Source organism: Poecilia reticulata, chromosome 12 (assembly GCF_904066995.2).
Source record: "Poecilia reticulata chromosome 12, P_reticulata-male-v2, whole genome shotgun sequence".
NCBI lineage: Eukaryota > Metazoa > Chordata > Actinopteri > Cyprinodontiformes > Poeciliidae > Poecilia > Poecilia reticulata.
Window position 1 is genome coordinate 11,199,501 of NC_088841.1, and position 17,958 is coordinate 11,217,458.

A 17,958-nucleotide genomic window follows, 5' to 3' on the forward strand; every position below is an offset into this window, starting at 1 on the left:
TAGCAATTTGGTTATTTATTTCAAAAGAGTGTAAGTTAATGTACATTTGCACACAAATACATGAAGATAGAAAGTTAACATGTCATTTAACGGTTGTACAATATTATTTGACCCAGTCGAAGGTACATTTCTGTGATGGCCGTTGGAGCCAGCATGAGTGGCTCCTGCTTGTCCTACTTGTACTGCTTCTTCTTCTTCAGGAGGGCGGCCTGGAGCGCGAGCTGGATGAAAAAAAATAATAATAATTGCCATTCCAAAAGTCAAAATATTTCTGTCCTTCCAGCCAAAACAGGTGATTTAGCCATAGTGAAATAAAAAATTAGATATATTTTGAGCTACCTGTTTCTCTCTGAAGGAGCGTTTGCCTTTTGTTCTGACGTTCTGACTGTGTCTCATCATCATGAAGTTCTTCTTCCTCCTCTTTTCCTTGTTGCTGGTGCTGGCATGCGGGTTCAGCTTGGTCCGCTTCTTCATAAATTCCTTTCGATCCGTTCGTCCGGCCTAGACAGCAAACGTACATTTAGTGGTCATCGATAACAGCTTATTTTATTGGTGGGAAACGTTACTCCACTCTGTCCATCGGTAAATAATCCAGTTACTCCGGATTCGGTGTAAAATTTGAAAGCAGGCGTAAGACGTTACCATGGCTGTTGCAAGTCGGGTTTCTTTGTCTGATTTTGGTTTTTTGTGCAGTTTCTCGATGTGTCTCAGTGTCAGCAGCTCCCCTCTGAAATTTTGACGAAAAGAGTAAAAAATTATTTCGATATTTTTGCCCTGTTGTTTTCTGAGCTGCAAAAAAACAAACAAAAACAAAAAAACAAAGCTAGGTTAACAGCAAACAGATGCTAAACTCTAAAATAATATTTTTTTTCTTCAATACGTAAAATCAAGATCATTTTATACATTATTATCTCAAAGTAAGAAGGTTAGACAGAACTCTGTTCCATGCTGTTTTTTTTCCCTTTGTATATTATTGAGATTCTTGAACAGAACTAGGTTAAAATCTGTTATGAGAAGGTAAAAAAAAAGAGTCAGACACAAAATTTTAAAAGGCAGATCTTAAATATTGTTCTGTTTTGTGTTACTCACTTGTCCTCTTCATTGTCACTGTCTGCCATTTTCCTCTTCTGACCCTTCCCCGGAGCAGCGTTGACCTCCTTTGCCATTTGGGCCAGGCGGATTTTCTTGAAGTCGTCCTGAGTGAGGAGCCGGCTGCCGCTGACCGCCGCTGCCTTCGCTTTTCTCTCTTCAGCCGGAATACTCTGGAGTTTCTCAGCCTTGGAGAAATGTCGGAAGTGCTTCAAATGAATTCAAATTCATTTTGAATTCATTTTAAGCCAGTCAGGCTGCAGGTTTCTGCAGCCTGACTGGTTGCGTGTCCCACTTCTCACCACTTCTCCCGCGTCTTCATCAGATGAGTGGTGAACGTCAACCCACTCTCCGTCCTCGTCGTCGTCACTGATGCTAGCGCTCTCCCAACCATCTGATGAATTGTAGGGAACAACATTGCCGGTAAAATCAAAAATCCAGTGTTCAGGGCAACATGGATTTTTGCCATTTCTATATTAACCACTAGTTCCTGAGTACAACAGTAGCTGACCTTCATCTTCCTCTTTGTTTTCCTCCTCCACATCCAAGACCTCAGCTCCAGGAATGTAGTCTTTAGCCTCAATCTCTCCATAGTCTTTTATTTTGGCCTCTGTGGAGGCTTCTGTTGGCCTCCCCTGCACAACAGATTTGATTTAGTTATAGATACTCAACTTATTTTTAGGGCTAAGAGCTGAAAAAGCAGCAATGTAACAAGTTTTCCAACTTGTTTTTTTTTTTTTAGCACGCATTATAAATTCAATGTGATGTTGTGTTGTCCCTCTTGTTCCTTATTGAGTACACTGTATTAGGGCTAATGGGCGTCAGTCAGGGTTTGACACACTTCATGAGCTCACCCTGTCCTTTTTGTGCAGCAACTGTGGATTGAGATTTCTGAACAGTTGAATCAATCCTCTGGCAGACATCATTACATCTGAAAATGCGGCAAAAGACAGTGTGAATATGAAATTGTATTTAAAAAAAACAAAAAAAAAACAATTTAATAAATAAATAGAAGAAAATCTGCTCACTCTTGTCCTTGTGGGTCTTGTACTGAGCCAGGTCCTGCAGCAGATCCTCATTGATGGCGAGCGGGCAGCGGCCTGTCACCTCTCTGATGGCGTTGATGCTAAAAAGTGCAAATATGATCCATCTCTCAAATGTGTCAATAAACTTGGTGCATCACTGTGCACATCCTTAAATTAAAACAATGGCAAAGCATAACAGAGATGACTGACAGCGCTAAGACCTTGTTGGTTGCTTCTAGACAGCACTGGGAGAAGGCAGAGGACTTCATCTTTTCACTGATTACCTATCTCATAACATATGTAAAGAATATATATATATATATAGGTCACATACTTTTACTTTAAGGGGTGCATACTTAAAGCTAAAACCAATCAACTAAAATCATTTTTCCCTTTAGGGTTAGTTATGACTCAGCTAACTGTCCAGGAAATATGTAAATATAAATATGGAGGAAGTTATAAAATGACTAAACATCTTCTAATTTTATTTATTTATTTTTTGCATCACAAAACCCTGACAGTTTAACAAAGTTGTCCACAAAGAGGTGAAAAAGTACATTATTTGAGCATTTATTAACTACTTACCCGACAGTCATGACCTCCCCAGAGTTCCTGTCTGTCACAAAGTTGTTGGCGATAGTCATGATCACAGGCTCAATGATCTGCAGAGAGCAGCACACACAAACAAGCTCACACCCTGATGTGTAATCTTTGTAAATCGCAGAGTGAGCTTAGGACGTACCTCAGGTGGAACCAGCTGGTGTGAAGCCTGGGCGGCACACAGCAGAATCTTTGTAACCTCTGCAGAGACCACAGCGCAACGTTACGAAAAATCTCCAAAACGAAGCGCAGCTCGACACCGAGCGACACTTACCCCTCTGATGCGGCTGCAGAAACCTCTGGATGAAGGGGTAGAAATTGAAGAGGAAGAGCTGCAGAAGCCAAACAGCAAAAGTGATTACGCTGATATTTGACTGATTTGCCATTTCATAAGATATCAGAGACACGCTGAATCAAAAACGAAACCGACCTCATGGATTCCGACCAGACGAGAGATGAGCTCCATCATCATAATCTTCACCTCAAAGCGCTCCTTGGAGCTTTCCAGCTGCTTCAAGAGCTTCTCTGAGAAATCTAGATCAAAAGATTGACTTGATGGTTAGCCGCTCGGTAAACCAGGACGCCAATCAGTGCATGAGAGCACAGAGACGGTAGGCGAGCGTACCTTGAGGATCGTGAATGAGGTGGATCGCTGAAAAATTGAAGACTTCAGGCTTCTTCTTTTTCTTATGTTTCTGCAGGGAGTTTAGAAAAAAATGACACCAAATTAACAGTCAAAGAGCATACGGCAACAACGTGTAAATAAAACGCATGTTTCTGGTCAAGATTAAATTAGGACACCCCTATGTTTACTACAACTTAAAATGGAAGCACTCATAGTTGCATAGTACACGAGGTGCACATCATTGCTGTGTATTTTGAATGAGGATTGTCCCGACTGAAGAGCACAGATATAATACGTGCTTCTGTGTTTTCACGACACTGCTACCTTGAGGACTTTCATCGCTTTTTCCATCTTCTTCTTGTTTTTGGTGGTTTTTTTGCCTGTCGAGTATTTCACCATCAGGTCTCTTGCAGATGTTCCTTCATTCTAAAAAATAAAAAAAAAAATAAAAAAAAAAGGAGTTTTTTTTTTTTTACTTTGAGGTTTCAGAGAGCCTCTCGCCTGCACAGGTGATCGCCTCATGCGTCAAACTTGCCTCGGATTCCGAATCGCTCTCGTTTTTTTCATCTTCGTCTTTGCCCAGAAAGAACTTTAGGCCTCCGACGAGAATCTAGCGGAGAGGCACGTCATGTTAATTTATTTATTTCTCGGTACAGATTGAGAAATGTATTCCTCGCCCCTAAACGAAAAGCCTACCTTTGTCACCTTGGAGAAGCATGCCGTTGTAATGACGTTAACCGTTTTGGCGTCATTCCTGAGCAGGAATACAATCAGGTTATGAGACACAGCGATTCACAAGGAACGTCCGGGTTTCACGGATCTTATATGAAACCCACCATATGTTCCTCTTGTAAAGCTCAGCCATGACGTCTAGGGAGATCTTGGCCGCTATGGGGTTACTGTCTCTCAGCATTGTATACATGAAGTTCTGCAGGGTCTGTAATGAAGCGCAATACAACAGGGATGATCACTTCAAACTGGCTGATCACAGGAAATTGACACAAACTCAGATACACTCCATTTACCGTGTTGATCTTGTTGTTTTTGTGCCTTGCGTTGATGTTTTTGATATCTGTCACGATGTGTGTGTAAAGAGTCTGAGGATAAAAAAATATATACATTTCCATTTCACACATATGCATTACTCGTGTTGGTCTGAGGGGTGAGCATTTATCGCATCGTTTATCATTTATTGTGGTACATTTTTTTAACGTAAGTTTTTTTTTTCATTTGTAGTGGTTGTTATTTTTACATTTCTTCCCCACTGTTTATTTAATGGGAATATTTTAAAAAATCAATAAATTTGAATGCTTAAAAATCACTGCTATCCTAAGGAAGCATATTACAAATGGGTATGTTTTTCAACATACCCATTTGTGGGGCTGTAATTACTGTGCCATGGTAATTACTGTGCCATGCAGTCACAGCCATACAGTTCCCTAAAAAAAGAAGTAATATATAGTTCTCACTGTTACTTTTATTGTTATTACAACTGTACCACAATAGGATAGCTATAACTTTATGGCCATATTGCCCACTCCTGGTTGGTCTACCACATAAACAACATAGTCACAGTAATGAAAAAACGTGAAGAGCTTTGGCGGGTGTGTTGATATTTTCCAGGCTGACCTTCCTGAGAAGTTTATCATGGCACCGCAGCAGCTCAAAGAAGAGCTCCAGGAGAATTGTGGGGTCAATAAGATCCTTATTCCGCAGCAGAATCAGCGCCTTGCAGAAAGTCTGACAAGAGCAAAAGGACACCATCAACAACAACTTGAAATCTTTGTACATCTTAAAATCCCATGATGCTACACATCATGTTTGTTTTTGTTTTTTTTTTTAAAGGCCTCTCACCATTCGCAGTTCTGGCTCTATGATAGTGTGGTAGCTCCTTAATAACTCAGACAGGTCCCGAGGGAATGTGGACAGCTGCTGCGTGTAGCAGTGAGCCACCTGAAGAGCAGGGAGACATTTCAACACATTTCTACCCACTCTCTGCTGTCCACGTTGCCTCACAGTGAATGCTGCTGGGATACCTGAGACAGGAACATGACCAGCTCCGCCAGGTCCTTGTTGGCTTTGTCAGGCTGTAGCCTGAAGATCTCCACATTGGACTGATAGTGGCGGTGCTGCTGGAGAAACTGGAGCAGAAGAGAAGCATTAAAAGCAATCACTACACAACTTTAACCCATGGTGGTGTTTTCTCCCAGCACCTACCTCATCGACATACGACTGCGGGTCTCTCTTTATGAGATTCTGAAGTTGCGGCAGGTTGTTGGGTAATTTGTTGCTTTGCCTCCCCGGCATGACTACAGATTATTCAAACCAAGACGTGTCAAAAGTTAAGGGGAGGAAAAAACTATTTTTATAAGGCAAGCGTGGCCAATGTGTACGCTGCCATTACATACAAAACGTCACGTCCGTCTACGCCGTCGTCATTTCCGCTTCCTGTTATATCATATGACCGAAAATACATTCCTCGAAACTTTTTAAAATCAATAGTGAGATTATTTCTAGTCAAACTAACTGTGTTGCTATGGAGAAGATAATCAAATAATGTTATAACAATGACCCGTGTTTAAAAAAATAATGGCATAGTGATTCTTTTTTTTTTCCAGTGTGTCATATATTTTAGAGAACATATTTAGAACAATCAAATTTCAAGACATGTGATTCTTGAGAATAGGGACAAAACAGGTCCTATGGATAAAGCACAAAATTTGAATAAAATATACACAAAATGTAATTTTTTTAAATATCTGACTAAACTAACCTGGGTCATGTGAGCACAACAATGTATATTTTCCTGGTATTTGCTGAATATTATTTTATTTTAAACATTGTAGTCGGTGGATGATGCCTGTAAAAGCCCTTGTCCAGGAGCAGAACTCAATACATTATAATAGTTTAAAACAATAAAAAAAAAACTAAAATGATATATTATGACAATTAAGTATAAGTAATCGTATAAATAATTATAAAAGTATCAATACATTGAATTAAAAATAATTTTTATATATTTTCCAACTCCATTGAAATTTGTCCCTAGTTTTTGTCAACACCTTCAGAAATGAAAAGAATGTTAAAAAAAAATCAGGCATTATTGGGGGGCACCAGAACTTCTGAGGACCCCACGACCACTTCCTTTCTCTTCCTTTCCTAAGAGGGCTAGTTAGCTCTGGTTAGCTTATGTTATTCTTTAGTTTTTTATTCTTTTTATTCCTAAGTTTTTGTCACAACCATGATGTGTCAAAACCATAACTGACAATTTACAAAACTTTTATGAAATTTTGTGAAATAAAAGCTTGATTTTAGTATAATATAAAGATCTAATGGACCTGATGAGCTACAATATGGCCTCCTTCAGAATAACATCATATAAATTGAGGTAGTTTGGCATTTCGTCAACTCTGTCAGATGTCCACTCCATCAGAGTTTATCTGACTCTTTCAGTGAAATTGTTGTCAAATCTCACTTAAATGTGCAATTAATTCATTTTAATATATTTTACATAAATTGCATTACTTCACATGTACCAAGTTTTTCATTTTACTCACTAGTTTGTCACCACCTTCAGCTCTGTGTCAACGCCTACCTTACCTACCTTACTGCGTTGTTGTGGAGTTCAAGATCAACAGATAAGTTCAAGAATAAAGCCTGACTTAGGATGATTATCTGGTGATGGAAAGAAAACAACATGAAAAGAATAAGTGACATTTATAAAAGTATTGCACCAATTTTTGTAAAAGTATTGCACCAATTTTTGTTGGTGCAAAATTTTTTGTTGCATTTGTCTGTAAAATGAGTAAAAATATCACTAATAGGGTCATTAAAAATTATTTTATTTATTTTTGTCAGATGGTGATGACAAAGTTCTGGGTCAGGTGGATTAAAAATAATTTTTAAAAAAAATGTTGAACTGGGAGTCTGTACCTTAGCATCTTTACATTTCCAAAACATTATTTGTTATATTTGCATACATAGGGTTGAGAAATAACAAAAAAAAATATGGGAAAATGAAAACCCATTTTGTCCCTATTCTCAAGAATCACTGCTGATATTTAAAATTGACAGTGTTGCAACCTTGAGGTTGTTGCTGCTTGTTCTGTTTTGAGTGTGTTGAAAGTGAAGTCCCAAATCCCTGTTTTAAATGTTTTACATGGATTTACTTACTTATTCTCATAAGTAAATAAAGTTCCTTTAAAGTGAATGTTGTACAAAAATTTTATTGACTCCAGCTAGTCTATCAGCATTATACATTCTTCCTGATGGATTTTGATCCATAAATTAGCCTGTGCATAATCTATGGATAATCCATATATTATTTTAGTGTGATTGTTGTTTTTTTAGTCTTATTAGGAAAACCAGGATCGTGGATTTCTACTTTAAGCTATTACAAATTCACTTGCCCAAATTTGATGGATTTACATAAAAAATGAAACACATCTGTATACATTTTAATGAAACATTTTTTTCTTACGCTAAATTAAAAAGTTTTACAAAGTAGCTTCTGCTCATGAAATTATCAATTACACTCTGAAAGCGAAGGAGAATTTAAATAAGCAGGCTATGCTTTAGTTTTGCGCTGATTTAAATATTTAGCCACAAGGAGGCAATGTGGCTCAACTATAAACATCTAAGTTGTTGACTATACGATCTCTCCAAAGCTTTTTTATGATGAGGATATGACTTCTATGATTGTTGACAAATGAGACAGGTGCCCTTTATCAGTTGAATAAAATGTTTTTAGACCGAGGCAGCAGACAGAAGCAAATATTTTTAATGAGTGAGAACTTTGTAAAAGATCCCTTTATTGCAATTAAGTCTAAAACTTTTCACCTCCGTCTCAATCAGCTTTGGACATATACTGACATTTCTGCCCCATTCATTGTGAAACAGCTCAGACTTTTTCAGATTGGATGGTGGGCATTTGTGGAAAAGCAATTTCCTGCCCACCACTGCTACTTCATTGGATTTAGGACTTTGAATAAGCTTTGATTTAAAGTATTCTATAACAATTCTGTGAAAGTACTAAACGTCCATATCTACATACATAAATATGTGTCCAGGAGTGTATTTCAAACAGAATATAGTTTACAGTCTGAACAGATACAATATGTTGATTTTTGCACTCACCCATAAAGTAGTAATTGAATTGAATATTCCTAAAATTAGAATCCCTATGCATACTTTTGTAGCTTCAAAACACTAAGCCAGATTTTTTTATGTTACACCTAATTTACTGAATGTAAGTCCTCCATTGTTGAACAAAAATAAATAAATTAGAAAACTGTGAGGTAAAGCAGTTATATGGAACCCTTCAACAAATGGCCATATCAGTAAATATTAGCCAACATTTTGAGCAACAAGTTTTATTGTTCTTAACAATATGCATCTGCATACAGGATTCCTACATACTTTTCATGAAAAAAATCCACTTTTCTGGATTTAATTTTCTCAATTTCAAATTATTTGCATAGATTTATATGAAATACTAAAGTTCACTATAAATGTGTAGTAAATATGCTAACAACATACAGGCCTAAAAATATACAATATGCAAAAAACAAGAAAATTGGAGGGAAGAAAGGAGAGCAGGTAGGAAACAAGGTAGGTAAGAAAGTAGGACAAAGGGCTCAAAAAAGGACAGAAGAAACTAAGACTGGATGGAAGAGAGGGCAGGACACAACGAAGAAATGTAGAATGAACTAGACAGGAATGAAGGGAGAAAAGAAAAATGACAGGAACTCTGAGGAAAAAAAGAAATGACAACTTTTAGACAAAAAAATAAGAAATAAGAACGCAGAGAAATACAAATGTTTTCAACACATTTGAACACTTGGAAAATAAAATTATATTCCATACATTTCCAGACTACAGAGGAACTCTCTGCACTGTAATTTCCAAATATTACAAAATATGCCAGAACAAATGCTTCCAATTAGCTTAGATTAAAAAAAAAAAAATCCATATTTTGGCACCACGTAGTGGTAGAAGTCGTCAGCTACTGTCTGCACTAAAATGTTTGAATGCTTGCAGTCTGGTATATAGGTTCAAAATGCCTTAAAATATACAGAACTAGATCAAAGAAATATGTGTAAAAATGCATCTCAATAATGCATAAAGTCTGTTACATTGTGAAGGTCGCAATGTGCATCATTCATAGTCTTCAGACTCAAAATGGTTTATTGTGTAAACGAAGTCGAACAATAACATTTCAATAGAGCACAACATACCACATACCAAGTTCAGCCCATATAACACTTTTTTAGAGTGCAGTCACTTTTATGGCATCTATGTCGCAGGGGTGAAGCAACAATCAGAGTAAATACAGTAACGTTTCTTTTTCTGACATTTTGGGAGCGTCTTATCCGCCAGTCGTGTTTAAGGATCAAATTATTGAAGCTTGGAGTGTGACTGCAATCGTATTACATGGCATGAATGCAACCGAAACGGCTGTAAAATGCTCAACAATAAAATATGACAAGACAAAATAAAACTTTTAATATTTGATCTTATTTAAAAGAGATTTTCCTCTACATAATATTTCAAACACATCCAGTTTAATTTTTCCAGAGATTAATAATATGTACACTTTCAGTTTATCATTTGCCTCAGGCAGTATGTAATAACTGTATAATAGATTTACATAGCAAATACTGACACAGTATTCTGTCAAGGCCAGTTCAAGCATCAAAATACACATAAATGTTCCACATAAAATATAAAATCATTTCATCATCAATAATAATAATAATAAAAAAGAAATATAAAGGAAAAATAAAACATTAATGTTCTCTTGTTTGATAGGAAACACAATCAGCAGCTTGCATAAATGCAGTGAAAAAGAGCAGCAGCTACAGAGAACAAAAAGCAAAAATAGAAAATATACTTAAATGATTTATTATTGGAGGGGGGATCGATTAAGGCATTAAAAAGTAGTGTAATTTGGCCATTTTTGCCTGTGTTGACTTGTTCTGCTTTGCTCCGACTGGTCACCCAGGATCCAGAAGATATGGTTGCTATCCTGAGATGTTTTCTTCTGCTTTAAGGCATCTGAGGACATAGAGGGCCACTTGATAGCAGAAAATGTACTGCTCCTATAAAAACAAAACAAGCAGTGAAAGATGAGCTAAGCACTGTCGATATTAATATAACAAATTCAACTACTAAATACATCAGAGATAATCACCTCTGTCTGGATCATTCCATGTCGCTGAAGTCTCATATTTCGCACAACATCTGAAATATCAAACTAAAGGAAAAAAAAAATATATATATTTTTTTTATTAGATTACACTAATGAAATAAACCTGCCCCATAAACAAAACTTTGCACACTTACATCTGCGTCTTTACTTATGAGGCCCAGAACCACGTCGATGCAGATGAGGGCCCCTGAGCGACCAATGCCTGCGCTGCAGTGTGTGATGATGGGTCCTGATCGATGAATGTGTCTCATGTAGGAAATAAATGTGAGCAGATGCTCGGGTTGAGAGGGCGTTCCGTGGTCAGGCCATCCGGTGTAGTTCAGGTGAGTTACGAGCTTCGTCTTGTTGGTCTTAAAAGAGAAAAACACGGATGTTGAAGGTCCCACTTAATCTGCCCGAGACGTAAATCAGCATAAAATTGCGCTCACCTGGACATCTTTGACCTCAATGAGGCGAATGACAAAGTGGTCCAGGTGCTGGTCTTTGACGAGCGTTATCTGCAGCCTGTCGTCCACCATCTCCGCTGTCCTCTGCGTGTCCGGCCAGTACCGCTGACATTTCACTTTGCCGCTCTCGATCTCCTGAGTCATCATGGCTATCACGTTGGAATTCTGCTCCCACACCATCTGCCAAAAGTCGCCCAGCGTGGTGGGCAGAGGTCCCTGACAGGCGATGTACTTGAAGTGCTCGTTCTTCACTTGCATGTTGATGAAGTTGGCGTTGATGTATCCGCCGTTTTTGCCAATAACCACACGAGTTGTGTCGACTAGAAGATACGAGTTTAGTATTATTAGTTTTAATTGAAAAAACCCCCCAAGTGGAAAAAGCTGTGATGCTTTTCTTACATGGAATAATGTTCTTGTAGCGGTTCTTCTTCTTGTTCTCCTTGGTCTGACCGACTAAGCAGTCATCGAGCGGCTGTAGATTCTGAAGATTCTAACAGAAAGATAAAAACTAATGTTTTCAAATTTGTTTATCAAAAATAATTTGTTGTGCTTTACTAAAACTCTGGGTGAACATCTCTAAACTCGCGAGGTGTGATAATTGGGAAAATGAGAGGATTTCAAATTAGAGTAGACAAAAATATATTTGCAGTTAGATCTTCATAAACAGAAACATATTTCTGGTTTGGTTGAGGAAGTTAAAGTACTAGAAGAATAATTGACCTTGTTAAAAAAAAAAGTTCATCAGTACCAACAACGTCAACATCAATAAGGTCTGGGAATGCAAATATTTGTCCATATTCTGCATTTTCCTTCCAGTCAGAAAAAAAAAAAAAAAAAAAACTAGAATGAAATTCCACATTCTTCCGGCCAGCAGACAAACTATAGGCATTTAAATCCAAACTTACTTCAAATTCTTGCAGTGGGATTTTCTGGTCCAGGAGCCCCTTTATTACGCGGACTTTAGAGTGTAGATTAGTTCCTGTGTACTGGCCACCGGGAACCACTCTGACTAGGGGTAAAGTGGTCAGCTCGTCCTTAGTGATGATTGACTTGTCTGTGCGAAATAAACAGATGCATCCAAAACTAAATCATTCAGATCTCCTTCCTGAAACCAATCAAATCCCAAGTTTCATTTATTCAAAAAAAAAAAAAGAAACCCTACCATCTGTTGACTGAGAGCTGATCTTTTCTATGGGGAGCTCATCACTTCCCCATGTGAAGTCCTCATCGTCTGGCTGCACCGCACTCATCTGCAGGTAGCTGCTGTTTTGAGCAGAAACGATGCACATATTTTAGAAAACATGGCTACACAACCTTCATTTTGCTAAAGTTTACATTCAAATCCAAACTCATACTTCTCATTCCTTGGGTCATCCACGCTCTCTTCTTGCCAAGTTGCTTTCCGAGAACTCTGCGTGGATTAGAAATGAGCAATTTAATAAAAAAGAAACATTTTAATGGCTGAGTTTTATTAAGTGTGATGTTGAATTTGTACCACAGGAGAGTCTTCAGGTAAAGAGGATCCATCACAGTCTGTGTCCTCTGAAAGCTCGGTGTCTTTTTTCTCCTCCAGAGGACCATCGTCGTAGTCTGTCAAGGTAGATTAGAAACATTAAGAGGGCAATTTTTAGTTTTTTTACCCTCCGAGTTCCTTTGCTCTATTGTTTTATCTACAGTACCTATTGGCGGCATGGCAGGGATGTTGATGGATTTCTGTTCAACCAACATGCGAAGCTTAGTGGTGACTCCACTGTCCTCACTCAGATCTAAAAAAAATAAATAAATAACATTTAAATTCAAGTTTAGCAGCTGTTAATAAAAATCTGAAGAGCAGAACTGAAGCCCTGGCTTGTACCTGTGTTACCATTGCACTTGTCAGAGTTTATAGGTAGATAGGCCATGTATGTGTTTGGGTTCTGGTCAGGTGGTCTTGAAACAATCAGATGTACCAGGCCTTTAGATTTTCGAATGGTAGTGACAGCTTTGGTGTGGGAGATATTAGTCATTAGGTCATCATTCACCTAGAAGATGAAAGGCAGGCGGCCATTTTAAAACCATCAGAAAAAGCTGCATATTGTGTTTGAGGCTTCTGTGTGAAATAGTTTTCAAAAATTCAGAGAAAAAAAGAATTTATCAAAACAAGCCAAGATTATACAGGAAACAAAAGTGTAACAGTACTCACTTTGAGCAGCCTGTCTCCAACCTGCAGCTGTCCTGAGGACTCTGCGACGCTACCTGGAGTGATGGACTTCACAAAGATTCCCCTCTCCCCTCCAATTAGAGAGAAACCGAGACCTCCAGACGGTGGCTTCTCCAGATCCAAAGTTATAATCTCCTCCTATACTCACAATAAGAAAAATATTGAGTTCCCTTTAACAGAAACTCACTGTGACTATTTGTCAGAAATACTTCTACTCCTTGGAGCTTTTTCATATTTTGCCAGATTAAAACATTAAACTGTAATATATTTCATTGGGTTTTATTTAAATACACCAGGATAAAGAAGTTAACGTTCAAGGAGCCTGAAAACCTTTGAAGGACATTGTGTGGGCTTACTTACAAATAAATAACAAAAGTTAAAGTTTTACTACTTAAAACTTAAAATGAATTTCCTAACTCACCTCTGCAGGACAAAGTTCGGCGAGATCCTCGGTGTCTCTGGAACCGTTCCTTTTAAGAAACCCTTAAAACAACAAAAAAAATTGCTATTGTTACTTTAAATAAAAAAAGCAAGATGAAATGAAGCCCCAAGTAATAATAAAAAAAGTCTTCAACATGCAATACAAACCATTCATGCCGGATGACAGCTTGGACAGGTTGTTGTCCAGAAAAGTGACATGTTTATGTTCAGGAGATACAGGGATTCCATCTCTGAGGGACAAAGAACAGAACAAGTAAAAAATTGTAGTTTCTGAATTTATTTTGTAGACATCACAAGTTGCCAAGATAAAACAGAACAAGCTAGACATTGGATAGATTAAACGTTGAGTGCGTAATACCTTGTGGCCTTCAGACAAAGGTCGTTCAGGGAGAGCTCCAGGAGTCTGGTACTCTCACTCAGAGTTAGGTCCTGGGTTGGAGCCCCATTAATGTAGTGGATAAGGTCAAGTGGTTTCAAGCTTCCCTCTTTTGAGGCTGTTGAACCTGGTATGACATCTTTTACAAATAAGACCTCATAAATGCTGTCCCTTCCCCCATCTAGGACCAATCCTAAGAAACAAAAAAAGAGATAAAAGTTAATTTAGACACAGGAAGTAATTCGGAATACAAAATTTAAGAGTCTGACAACAAATTGAACATATTTTAACGTCTAAAAGAGGGACGTTTCTTACCCAGTGGCTCTTGGCTGCTCCTGAAGCAAATATCAGGGAGCAGGTGGGCTTCCACTGGGAATTTGGGAGCTTCCAGAATCCTTCCCACCACCAAATCAACCAGAGGAGGGGCAGCACGGACTAGACTCACCACCTCAGTGTGGTTCATTGAACTCACATCTGTGTTGTTAACCTGTTGGACAAAAAGAGAGCATCCACAAAAAGGAGCAGTTGAAAATAAATTAAAACACCTATCCAAAACTGATACAGCAATGCTCAAAAAAAAAAAAAAAAGATGCGACTCTGGATCTGAACTAATTAGAAATTAAATTTAAAGTATTTTTTATTCTAATGGACAAAAACAAAATAAGACATTGCTGTGAATTCATACTTTGATCATTCGGTCGCCAGGCCTGAGCCGTCCATCTGCTTTGGCCGGATCCTGGACAATGTCATGGATGTAACAACCTTGATCGTTGCCTTTGGTGAGGGTGAAACCAAGGCTGCCTTTTTCTGACTTCAACAAAGAAATCATCAGCTCTGCTTCCTAATAACAAAAATAACAAAAAAAACCAAACTCTGTTATAGGAATGACCATGTATGGACAGACCCAGATCCGTATTTTAGCGCAGCTGTCTTAAATTACACCGTTCCTCTTTTCTCAAGTCCTTACCGGGATCACTTCTTCTACATCGTGTCCATTGCTGGGGACTTTGAATTTTAAGGGCAGCGACATTGGAGGGGGCAGGGGATCAGGACTGGGGGCAGAGGCGGAAGATATCACAGGCAGAGGAGATGACTCCATATCAACTTCCACAGGTGACAAAGAACTCCTTTCAAAACATTTGCAAAGATTTAAGGAAATATTTTTTTAAAAAATAAGAAAAAAAGATGCATTGAGAAGCTGGCTAGTGACTGAAATCGGGTCTTAAATAACTTCCTGCTCAGAGAATGTACAGCACGTCAGTCAAATAAAATTAAGTTAGAAATTATAAGTCAGTGAGTTGTCTAAAATAAAGTCAAAGGAAGCACAGAGACGAAGGAAGCTACAGAATGTTAAGAGTGAGAGGAAGCAAGACTTTCAGCTGATAACAGAAAGGTACTGAAAAGTTTTATTCATCATCTGTGACGAAATATGCCATTTTTGGATATGTTGAGGGTCATGTAGAAAACTGTCTGCAATTGCAAGGGAGTGCATAACAGATCAGGTACCTGTTGCTGAGGTCCAATCTTGTCTTTGAGAGGTTCGGAGAATAAAAAGCTGAGTGGAAGGTGCCGTCCAGCTGACCAGAGCTGTCAAAGCGTCCCAGTTCTGCGTTGCCACTGGGCGTTTGATAGGCACTCCTGTCCCAGCTTTGCAAGCTGTGTTCAAAGGCGCTGGAGGTGAACGCTTTCTCCACTTCCTCATCACCATCGGTGCTGTCGCTGTAGCTGTTGTGTCGGCCGGGGCTCCTGAAGTTCAGCCTAGCCAGTGCCTCTTCCACAGGGGTTTTCGGAGTCGTCCCAGGAGGAGTCGTCGTCCTGCTCAAGCTCTGACTGGGTTCTGTAATGGTTACGGGCACCTTCCTGGGTGATGGCTTGGGTGTCTAAGAAGGAATATGTTTTTTTTTTTATTTCTAATTATTTAACAAACTGTAGCTATAAAACCGTTTAGATTTGTTTTTTAAAGCAGCTCACCGAAGCTGAGGTGTCCATGTCTCGAAGAACACCTTTTTCAGGCCTACAGAGCAGCAGCGTCACTTCCTGTCCAGTTCCTCGTAAGGCTGATATCACCTCCTAGGTGCAAACAAATGCCCCCAAAAATATATGTGATTAAAAAAAACATAATGACCAAAATAACGCTGGTGAGAAATTTGAATTCCAAGTACACACAAAAGAAGAAGAAGAAAAAAAAAAAGCAGTACAAACATGTTGTGAGAGTCCTTTCAGCGAGGTTTGATTGACTCGCAAGATGACGTCACCCACGTTGATGCGGCCACTCTCTGCGGCCGGCTGGCCCGGGAAAAGCTTCTTCACTCTCACCAGGCTGGGGCCGTTGGGCTCATCGGGGGCGTGCTCTTCTCGGCTGAAGCTGAAGCCAAGTCCCGAAGTGTTCTTCAGCAGACGGACGTCAAACGTGTTATCTGTTGGAACGAAGATGTTAATCTGCAGTAAGAACCACGTCGAGCGTCGGATTAAGGCTCAGTTAATAAAGAAAGAAAGTTACTTGTTATCAGATTTTCTTCTTTCTTTGTGATATTATATGAAATTTCCATTTGGCTGCACAACCTTCTCAGAGAAACAGATCTGATTATCAAGTAAATCAGAAGCTACTCAGCCATTTCAGTTCTCTGGTTAAAGTATGACTAGATAATGTTTGCCTGATTAATCACAATTATGCTCTGAAATTCCTGCCTCAAGGCTGCATGTTTACATCTAAAACCGACTCTTACAGGTGAAAGATTTGAATCCTTCATTTTTACACCCTTAGAAGTTTTTCCCCTTTTTTACATAGAAGAATCTGAAAAATGTAGTGTGCATTCGTATTCAATCCCTCCTCAGTGTACTTCATGAAAAACACATTTCAGTGCAATTGCAGCTGCAAGTCCATTTGGGGAACATCTACAAGCTTTCCATATTTACGGCCTGAGATTTCTGATGATTCTTTGCAAAACAAAAAGAGATGGCAGAGATGGTGAAATTTTAGGATACTATAGATGTCTTACATTATGTAATTTAACGTAAACCAATGACATGCAATATAACAATGGGAAGCATACAGTAAAACCTATTAAGAAACAACTGGAGGCATAGTCACAACTCCTGATGCAACTATTTGTGGTGTTTTGTGTTTAATTAAAAACATATATTTCCAGTACATTTACTTAAAAACGAGGTAAACATAAAAACAAACGTGTAATTTTTTTTTATGTTTAATCAAAGTCATTCCAGGAATAAATGTGTTTGGCTTCTTCTCCGGTCGGTTCTAGGAAGTTCGGCTTGTTCCGACCGCCCGCTCAGCCCTGAATAGGCACCCAGGCACAGCTAATGCTAATGGCTTGTTCAGACATGCTCATTTCCTTTCAAATCACATTATCTATGGCAAGTTACCGGGAGTGAGAACAAAGGGTTGAATTGTGAATATTTCTGAAAAATTGCTGGCTCAAATAATCAGCGGTATTCAAGATAAGACAACCTCAGTCTGTGGAAACTAATGAGCTTTTCAAGGAAAATCTTGTGAAGCTACAAACCAGCTAAGAACCCTCCTCATTAAGTCTTACCTTGCGTGACAAAGCTGTACTCGGGTTTCTCTTTGGCCTCTAGTGGCTGCTCCTTATTCTTGGTTTGAGAGTGGTTACTGGCAGAAATGCGGGTGGTGGGTTGAGGGGTGAGGGGAGCTTGATTGCTGTTCTCAGGTGAAAGACCTTTCTCCAGGCGCAAGTGAACCGTCTGCACACACAAAACGTGATTTACATATCGCCCAAAGCCATCTGGGCGACTGCTGAGCAGCTTGTTATCCATGTAAGCACCAGCCCTCACCTGGCCTGTGTCTCTGAGGACATCAACAGCCTGGTGATGAGTGGCTCCCTCTAGACTCTTTCCATTGACAGCTAATACTCGATCACCTGTGCCAATGACACACCCGTAATTAGTTAATTCATCTCCACTGTAA

At 38.9% G+C, this 17,958-nt stretch overlaps 2 protein-coding genes across 7 annotated transcripts in view; both read right to left on the reverse strand.

Annotated features, from left to right (window-relative positions):
* On the reverse strand, positions 1–5,780 carry sdad1 (SDA1 domain containing 1). Its single transcript, XM_008424543.2, has 22 exons — positions 5,557–5,780; positions 5,376–5,480; positions 5,194–5,292; positions 4,969–5,079; positions 4,365–4,436; positions 4,176–4,276; positions 4,036–4,093; positions 3,875–3,949; positions 3,664–3,765; positions 3,340–3,409; positions 3,145–3,248; positions 2,989–3,046; positions 2,857–2,915; positions 2,700–2,776; positions 2,118–2,215; positions 1,944–2,020; positions 1,601–1,724; positions 1,392–1,483; positions 1,090–1,277; positions 643–727; positions 340–501; positions 1–221 (listed from the first exon to the last, which is right to left on the reverse strand). Exons 1-22 carry the CDS (start codon positions 5,644–5,646, stop codon positions 174–176), a joined length of 2,055 nt encoding a protein of 684 aa, XP_008422765.2. The 5' UTR covers positions 5,647–5,780; the 3' UTR covers positions 1–173.
* A 3,727-nt stretch (positions 5,781–9,507) lies between these two features.
* Positions 9,508–17,958, reverse strand: part of ptpn13 (protein tyrosine phosphatase non-receptor type 13) — a 51,124-nt gene continuing 42,673 nt past the window's right edge. For 5 of the 6 annotated variants that reach the window (XM_081613420.1, XM_008424542.3, XM_017307985.2 and 2 more), the window contains 23 exons: positions 17,826–17,911; positions 17,567–17,735; positions 16,215–16,429; positions 15,984–16,082; positions 15,519–15,892; positions 14,980–15,139; positions 14,698–14,853; positions 14,328–14,499; positions 13,995–14,205; positions 13,784–13,866; positions 13,617–13,678; positions 13,178–13,333; positions 12,851–13,016; positions 12,675–12,761; positions 12,491–12,585; positions 12,351–12,406; positions 12,158–12,258; positions 11,901–12,049; positions 11,395–11,485; positions 10,978–11,315; positions 10,684–10,899; positions 10,532–10,594; positions 9,508–10,439 (listed from right to left, as the gene is read on the reverse strand). In XM_081613420.1, coding sequence (XP_081469546.1) covers positions 10,362–10,439; positions 10,532–10,594; positions 10,684–10,899; positions 10,978–11,315; positions 11,395–11,485; positions 11,901–12,049; positions 12,158–12,258; positions 12,351–12,406; positions 12,491–12,585; positions 12,675–12,761; positions 12,851–13,016; positions 13,178–13,333; positions 13,617–13,678; positions 13,784–13,866; positions 13,995–14,205; positions 14,328–14,499; positions 14,698–14,853; positions 14,980–15,139; positions 15,519–15,892; positions 15,984–16,082; positions 16,215–16,429; positions 17,567–17,735; positions 17,826–17,911 — 3,383 coding nt within the window. In that variant the 3' untranslated portion in view covers positions 9,508–10,361. The remainder of the gene's footprint in view (positions 10,440–10,531; positions 10,595–10,683; positions 10,900–10,977; positions 11,316–11,394; positions 11,486–11,900; positions 12,050–12,157; positions 12,259–12,350; positions 12,407–12,490; positions 12,586–12,674; positions 12,762–12,850; positions 13,017–13,177; positions 13,334–13,616; positions 13,679–13,783; positions 13,867–13,994; positions 14,206–14,327; positions 14,500–14,697; positions 14,854–14,979; positions 15,140–15,518; positions 15,893–15,983; positions 16,083–16,214; positions 16,430–17,566; positions 17,736–17,825; positions 17,912–17,958) is intronic. The other variant, XM_017307986.2, reaches the window with a different exon arrangement.

Bases quoted from the DNA above. Each gene is read 5' to 3' on its own strand.
- sdad1 (XM_008424543.2), bottom strand. From the start codon at position 5,646: ATGCCGGGGAGGCAAAGCAACAAATTACCCAACAACCTGCCGCAACTT. The intron at 2,777-2,856 runs GTACGTCCTAAG...TGCTCTCTGCAG, and splicing joins ACCAGCTGGTTCCACCTGAG to ATCATTGAGCCTGTGATCAT. The intron at 1,484-1,600 runs GTCAGCTACTGT...ACAATTCATCAG, and splicing joins AAACAAAGAGGAAGATGAAG to ATGGTTGGGAGAGCGCTAGC.